Source organism: Helianthus annuus, chromosome 8 (assembly GCF_002127325.2).
Source record: "Helianthus annuus cultivar XRQ/B chromosome 8, HanXRQr2.0-SUNRISE, whole genome shotgun sequence".
NCBI classification, from domain to species: domain Eukaryota; kingdom Viridiplantae; phylum Streptophyta; class Magnoliopsida; order Asterales; family Asteraceae; genus Helianthus; species Helianthus annuus.
The window spans coordinates 160997778-161006011 of record NC_035440.2 but is presented as its reverse complement, the minus strand read 5'-3'; the positions used below and the strand labels follow the sequence as shown (position 1 = coordinate 161006011).

The 8234-nt window shown below is 32.7% G+C and overlaps 1 protein-coding gene across 2 annotated transcripts; it reads right to left on the bottom strand.

The window, feature by feature from the left end:
* Positions 1-326: 326 nt before the first annotated feature.
* On the bottom strand, positions 327-8016 carry LOC110885798 (acyl-protein thioesterase 2). 2 transcript variants are annotated; one of them, XM_035976261.1, is made up of 9 exons: positions 7795-8016; positions 7571-7688; positions 6502-6538; positions 6351-6420; positions 5980-6084; positions 5716-5866; positions 5555-5637; positions 683-776; positions 327-608 (listed from the first exon to the last, which is right to left on the bottom strand). In XM_035976261.1, the coding sequence occupies exons 1-9, from the start codon at positions 7823-7825 to the stop codon at positions 521-523; spliced, it is 777 nt and encodes a 258-aa protein (XP_035832154.1). In that variant the 5' UTR covers positions 7826-8016; the 3' UTR covers positions 327-520. The 2 variants fall into 2 exon arrangements, with proteins under 2 accessions (XP_035832154.1, XP_035832155.1); XM_035976262.1 differs by lacking the exons at positions 327-608; positions 683-776 and adding an exon at positions 3775-4403 and having other exon boundaries at positions 7795-8006.
* Between the last annotated feature and the right edge of the window lie 218 nt (positions 8017-8234).

Below are 8234 nucleotides of genomic sequence, written 5' to 3'. Positions count from 1 at the left end.
TTATCGATTAGGACTTGAAGGATAGTAAGGAAATAAGGAGACTGATCAATATTTATAATACATCCACTAATAGCAACATCATATATACTTTATTCCAGTTCAAGCATAGCAAGTAAGTAAATGATAAACATAAGAGTGAAATTTCCAAAACTTCCATCTTCAAACCTTCCATTTCTCAATCTCATAACTTCAAGTTGAGACATGAAAGATAAGTACTTTGAAACTCTTATAGAGCCAATAAGTCATATTCGTTCATGTACTCTTCAACTTCCTTCAAATCATTTTATCTTCTTCGAAGAGAGGAAACATGAAGAAAATGAGAAATCTCACCCATAAAAATAAGTTTTTTTTTTTTTTTTTCAAAATCCACATAGTTTTATTCTGAAGTCATCATAAGGAATGGGAGCAACCCAACTAGTAGCTTGGTGTTACCCGACGCCCACCCCTTCCATGATGTTATTATTCTTATTGGTACTAACAATATTTGGTTTCCATCCTCTCATATAAAGAAGAAAGAAACTTATTCCCCATATCCACTGATTCCCATCTGTCTAACGAGCCAACTACACACATCATACATTTCTTGTGGGATCGTGTAGTGACCAAGCCTATACGAGAAATCAAGTCAACGACACTACAAAAGTACGCTATGTAAAAGGTATCATTTGAGAAAAACAAATACCCGTTGTAGCTACAAAACATTATGTTCTGAAATCCAGAAGAGCGTAAAATTTCTGCAGAGTTCTCCCCAAGTTTGTGTTCAACTACATCATCAACTGAAACAAAGAAACTTTACAGTTAACTACTCTGATGGATTCACAAAAACTTCCTTTTGGTCGTTCTTCACATTAAGAATATCATTCTTTTGATGGTAAATACTTTTAGGATATTAATCTAACACTTACAAACTATTCATGTATGTTATTCCGTATTGATCCTCAAATCATTAATATTGCTACCAAACTGTCTAATAAGAAGAACCCTTTAGTCTATCATTTGTAACAAAAATTTTTATGCCTGAGTTTCAAGAATCTATTATATATGCATCAATAGATTCACTATGACTTAAACTTATACATATAAGTTATCAAATCCTAAACTTGAAAAAAAAATGTACAGGTTTTAAAGTTGAAATAAAGTTGAAAAATTGGAGTTTGCGTACCATGCGTTTCCATTTGAAGGGGACGAGTCTGAGAGAACTCGGGTCACTTCAAACTTATTGTGGGTGCATGTTTTCACTCGATGTCGTCTTTTTATTTATAACTTTTACCTTTCTCTATTCTCATTTGCATCAAAACAAATATTCGAACATGTGTTTTTTTTTTTTTTCTAATTTAGAGTAGAATGTACACATAACCATGTGATATCATTGTAAAAATTTTACCAAGCCTAAAATTAACGAACATGAAAGACTCAAACCTCAAAATACGTTATAGTGTGATTCATATTTGCCTTTCTTGATTCTTGGATAAATGGCTAGAAATCCGATTTCAATTGGATCAACAAACGATGTGATTGATTAACCCCAATTATATAAGATCTGTTTCAAAATGTGACACTTTTCAAAATAGGATTACAACATATTGTCCAATTGCAAAACAATGCCAAATTATTAAGGGTGTAATAATCTCTAGTAGATATCATATTATTTGAATATTCTCCCTGCCAGTCTAATGTTTCACATATTTTTCCTTCACTTGTCCCCCATTGTTAAGTTTTTTTTCGAATTACAAAGAAACGTTTTAGGGCTTTTAATCAGAACGATGAAACGATTCATTAATGTAAAACTTACCTCAAAACGGTGCACCGAACGACTTGATTTTTGTTTTCATCGTTTGGAGCACCGTTTCGAGGTAAGGTTTACATCAATTGACTTGTATCGTCGTTCTGATCAAAAGTCCTAAAACATCTCTTTGTAACTAGGAAAAAAACTGAACTTCGTTAAGTTTTTTAACAGGGTCCGGTGAAGGAAAAATATGTAAAAGGTTAAACTGACAGGGGAATATTAAAAAGTGAGACTGTCAATGGCAAATGACATTATTAGAGATTATTACAGGAAAATTTTCCAATTATTAAAAGTGTTGTTAAAGAAAGGTACCCAATTAAAAAAATTGTAAACCACATATTTATCTATAATTTAAAATTTATTTTCTTAACAATATAATCAGGTTTAAAAGCTAATTGTCTTATAAAAATTATATGTTATGAAAAATTAACCATTTCGAATATTTCACAAATGTATATTTTTTTGAAGTTACCAAAACAGTTGGTTAAGTTAGATATATTGGCACATTACATATTGTCAGTAAAACTAATATTTTTAAAAATTCCTTTTTAACTTCCAATTAATCATCTAATATTAAATATGGCACGACACTGCTAGAAAACTTTAGCTTTTCCGGTAACTATTTCCGTCCGAAATAAGCTAGAACTAGGGGTGTTCATCGAATCAAATTTTCGAATTGCTCGAATCAAATTTTTTGAATAATTTATTTTTTGCTAAAATTTGTATTGAATTTGAATTCGATTAAGAACCAGCCAATTCGATTCGAATTAAAATCACAATTCGAATTCGATTCCGATTCAATTAAAAATTTGAATTCGTATAAATTCGACGTATAAATTCGAATAAATTCATTTTGATTCAAATTCAGTTAAAATATGTAATAAATTCGTTTAAGTTACGGGCTTTGTAATGGGTTTGGTAATGAGCTATTTTAATATTTAGAACAAATTTAGAGATTAATTTATACTATAGTCTAGTAAAAGTTGTATATATATTATATATAAAAATAATAAATAAAAATGTAAAAATATTATTTCGAATTTCGAATAAAACATTTTATATTTTTTTTTCGATTCGATTTGCAGGACTCGAATAATCGAAACAAATTATGAACACCCCTAGCTGGAACCAATTGTTTCCGACACGTTTTTGACAAAATGATAATTTGTATGTGATATAAATGAGGAGGATATGGGTAACTAGAAAACACTTTTGAGTTGGATAAACCGTGAAAATCTGGTCTAAATCTCAATTTTTCTTAATTTTTTTTATCATATGTAATATATGTTATTTAGTGTTGATAAAAAAAATTGTAGGCCCTTATAACACTAACTTGTAACATATTTTTGTTACAAATGTAAGAACTCTGTAAAATGTTATACAATGACGTCATTTACATATACACCATGTGTAACACTTAGGCACAAAAAGTAATATCTTTTTTTTTTCATTTCTTTTTGTAATGCCTGTAATTACACACACTACATAAACACACACACATATATATAAATCATTGTTTGATAGGGTTTCCAAAGGTTTCTTCAAATCGAGTGGATTTTCAGTTTATCTTTTTTCAAACAGGGATACATAAATATATTTATAATATTAAAATTGTTTAAATTAGAAAAGAAAATGAATAATGGAAAAACTAACACACAAAAATGGTATATACATAGAAGTGCTTAGTAAGAATTATGGCCTGGGTTTAATTTGAAAAATATTACAAGAAAATCAATATTTGAATGGACAACATAGTTGGTTCTTTATTGCATCAAAGAATCCTCTTTGAATCACATAAAAGAAAAACAAGACTTCATGTTACAGAATAGAAAACCAATATAGAGGTCTAATTAAGACCACACTGACTGACATACTTATCTCAAAGAGACAAATTATGCAAACACAGGAAACTAAAACTAAAAACAAAACCGAATGACAACAATGACAGAAAAACAAGACTTCATGTACGTAACAGAATACAAAACCAATGTAACTCCTTCCAAATAAATTTATTAAATTTCTATTGTAATCGATATGTACAAATCATCATACATTAGTTTCTGAGAATCACCAAACATAAGAATGACTTTGTGATTCACATTACATAACATTTGGAAAAAGATCAAGGTGAAGTACCCAAACACCCAATTTAGATAAAATTCCCAAGTCAAGTAATTGTTTACAGACCTCTTTGAGGCCATGGGCCACTTGTTTATTGTAATACATCAAGTCCATCCATCATGAAACTGGTTAAGTTGGTCGAAAGATGGACCACCTATATATGCTATGATCAAGATTTACAATTCCTCTGCGATGTGAGATCGATGCTCACACATTAATTGAGGAGGTTAAGCCCGCCGTAGAGGGCCTAACAATATATACCAAGACTATTGAGCGTCAAGATTTCCCTCGTGACACACAAAGGTACTTGCATCACTAACATAGTTCAAAGGTAATTAGTGGGATGAACTGAACCCATTACTTTTCAAAACCTGAGCTGTGATACCATGTCAAGTCACCAACATCTAGAAGCTGAATTGAAGCTGGTAGATAAAGGGGCCCAACAATAATATCAAGCTTCAACAATCTCCAACTAGGTCTAGTTTTCTCTACTCCACTGCAAAACAAGTGAGTAGGCAGAACTAAATACTTTGAAGATTAAGGAAATTTTGACCAAGTAGAAAATGATAAAACTTTAATTAGGAAAGTTAGTCGTTGCCATAAAGTATTCTAAGCAAAATAAAAGAATGATACTATCTATGCTACACAAAAAGAAATATATTAACTGCAAATAGGGCTTCTAGAATTAGGCTTACAAACATAAAACCCTTAGGGCACTTGTCTAAAGAAATGTTACTCTCCAAACCCACAATTTATCATATCAACGCCTACAAGTGTTACTAACACATTATTAGTTTAGCTGTTCTTAAAAACACATTATTAGTTCAATCTTATTTAGCCAAGCATTTAACACATAAGGTATGCCAAAACTAATATGACCTAGGTATATACTTACATTTTAAACTAGACTAAAACATGCAATCATCTCAAAGTTTCTGTTTGTATGTTGATGCACCATTTCTTCCTATATATCTCTTTCCTTATGTGCTATTTTTTTCGAGCAAAAAGTTTGTTCCAGTGATGAATTAATCTCAGTTTGCCTTTTTAAGATTTGCAAGTATCATGGCCTATTTATTGGACAAAATCTAATCCTGGAAGCTAGGTAAAGACTTATTATGGTTTGATAGTGAGTTTAACATATAATATTTTAGTATGTTAGTATTTTCCTAGAAGTTTGTAGTCTTGTATTAGGCTAGACATCTCTCTGTAGATTAAGAATAGAAAATTTGATTCCATGATAGTGTCCACTGGAATTTAGTGTTTTAAAATTGGCCAGTTCAATGTTTTTCCTACAAATGTTGAACTAGGTTCGTCTCGGTTACTAGGATGAGAATATGAGATATATATAGTTTAGTCTCTATTTCAATAAACATGTATTCTATAGGGAATCTATCAATAATGTTGATCAATAGGCATGCTAACCTGCATGCGAAGTTCACATGAACAACATATATATATAAACAGCATAAATATCTAGGATATATGATATGAATAACTGAAATAAAACAAATGAATGGATAGAATTCATGCAGTTGATATTTTGTTTTGAAGCGCTGTGATTCTGTTCATAGAACCTTGCAAGTAGCTAGGATTCATGCAAGTATGAACAAGTCAGTTGGAGAGATATGTTAATGTGCAAATAAATACCTTGTCCATGGCAGACCAACACTGGGAGTGATGCTGCACGCCTAGCAGCTTCTCGGGATGCATGGACTCTGCTTCTCACGATCCTAGAATAAGTTAATCAGATCAGTACATTTATATGATATAACCACAGATAATGAAACTGTTAAGAACAAAAATCAAACCTTGAACATGGGAGCCAGCCACTGAGAGCCACAGCCACGCTGAGATTGATTGGGTATCGGTTCCCATTCCCAAATTGTCCTATAGCACGACATGTTGCAGAATAGAGAGCCATTGCGGCCCCCATACTGAAGCCCGCAACACCTAGTTTAACTGTAAATGGGAAAACAAAGCTAACACAGGTCCAAAAAGACAAAAAAGTGGGCAAGTTCCCTTTGCCAACAAATATTTATCAAAGCTTATGGACATGGGTGACTGAAACTTACTATCATCGCGCTCGTTGGACAACATATTTACAATATGTGTAGCTGAAGCATCTAAGCCCTCCACATCATCTGTAGCATTCTCTGACAAGCCTTCAACATTAAACCCTGATAATGTTGGACAGATTGTTATACGCATCAAAGATAGCAATAGTTACGATCCTCTAATTAATCTATGCATAGAAGAAAATGAAAGAGCTATGATGAAATATTAAGATTCTATTCTTTTATTACATCTTAAAAATATTCCCTCACACGCAATACAAAAGACTCAAGTTAAATGTCGATTATAGATAATGGTTCTAATGTAAGATAGTCAAGATACTAATGGCTGATGGTTCTAAAACAAGTAAATAGAATAATAATTGACTTACATGCAGTTGAGTGATGTCCGCCGAATAAAGTTATGGGACGAGTTGGGGCAGTTGGGCAGATCCACTTAATCTAAATTGTAAACAAAAACAATCAAATATAATCTTATGATAACTGTTTGTTGATGAAAACGACGAATATACTAATTCTTACGTTTGGAATAGGAAGAGATTCTAAGAACTGGGTCCAACTGTAAAAAAGGAGAAATAAAATGAAATGCCGAGCATTAAGATATATTGCAAAAGAGGCCATTCTAGGTAATCAACTACTTTCCAAAAACGGAAAAGATAAACCATGCAAACATGTCTCTCTTAATTCTCACAAGGCAGGGAGAATTGGTCTAAGGGCTTTGCCCATCAAGATCATCTCCATGTCTCAAAAGAGTAGAATAGATTGAAAGAACAAAAAGTTAATTATATTTTATCTTAGGATAGGTCAGAGTCCACTGATGCCTTATTTTGTCACTACTTCTTGTGCATGAGAATCACAAAAATTCCTTTTTGTGATGTCTGGTGAAATTTTCAACTTTCACTCCATGACAAGTTTGGAATAAAGATTCTTGGTTAGACCACCAGTAGTGGCAAGGGAATTGGGCGTTTTATCCCCTAAAACGTCCCACCACACCGCCCCCCCGGGGTGTTTTCTTTCAAAAAATGGGTTTGGCGTTTCTTGAAAACGCGCCTTCTGAACTTTGTGATATCTAATAAGAATTTTCCAACTCATTTATAATAATATTATTTGTTTTATTTTTTTTAAGATAATAATAATTGGGTAATCATTATTGGGTATTATACCGCTACATTCCTTTTTAACTTCAAGCCCCATAATGCCGATTTGCTGACTAGGACGCTACATGTCGGATAATGCCCAATGGAGGAGCTTGAACTTCAAGCCCACTACACATAGTATTAATTCTGTCAATTTGACTGATTCTTTGTATTGGTTAACAAGACTGCCCAAGTTTCTTACTATGTAAGGGTATTTTGGACAGATTGTTGATATTTATAACTTGTGAAGAGTCAAAAGTAGGAAAATTAGTCTGAAAATGCCAACACCAATGATCCAAAATCATCCATGTGTCATATATAGAAGAAAATATATGGTAAATGACGTTAAAACTCAATATCAACTGTCAAAATGTTGGGAATGAGTACAACCCACTTCCTATTCTGCAATTGATATCAAATTTGACTTGGCACAATTCAAAGCGAACATTCATCACCTTGATCCCGTTTCGCCAATGGCATGTAACCAAACGATAGTTGCTTGGTGGGTTCCTTTGGGCATGACCACATAAGTCCTTCCAAACTCAAATGTGTTCCTTCCAACATTCCTACTACCTGAAACATTGTATCATGAATGTGTACATATCCGTAAATCTTAGTTATATAATTAATTGATGGCCTTTTAACAATCTTAATTAGTTAGGTGCTGGAAGAGACTAACCAGAACCTATGTTTGATCTGTTGTAGCTCATTGTCTTAACTCTTAATTATTGCACTATGTGAAAGATGTTTCCAAATTGCAACAACCAGTAAGAGCACCAAGCAATGACTATAATGAAGACCCTTGAGTATGTATTTATAACATTAATGGTTACACCCGTGAATCTGAATCAGCTACCCTAAACTACACCAGTTATACCGGACCGAAGCGGCCAGCCAAAGTTAAATCTAATTAGGTGCCGCCAAAAGAAAAGTAAATAAAGTGAGTTAGAGGATCAAAGATATAATTGTGACCAATCAAAACAAGACAAGGGTTTAACTATCTGCTTAAACCATATGGTCCCTTAGGTTGCAGTGGACATATAAAAGAGAACATATTCTTGTTGAAAGTGGTAGAAGAATGTGCTTTCACAGTGACATCCTGAGAATATAAATCCGCGT

Excerpts from the sequence above, each read along its gene's own strand:
- LOC110885798 (XM_035976261.1), bottom strand. The coding sequence starts at position 7,825 with ATGAGCTACAACAGATCAAACATAGGTTCTG. Across the intron at positions 6,539-7,570 it reads ATTGGCGAAACGGGATCAAG|TTGGACCCAGTTCTTAGAAT; the intron begins GTGATGAATGTT and ends CCTTTTTTACAG. Across the intron at positions 6,085-6,350 it reads CGGACATCACTCAACTGCAT|GGTTTAATGTTGAAGGCTTG; the intron begins GTAAGTCAATTA and ends CAACATTATCAG.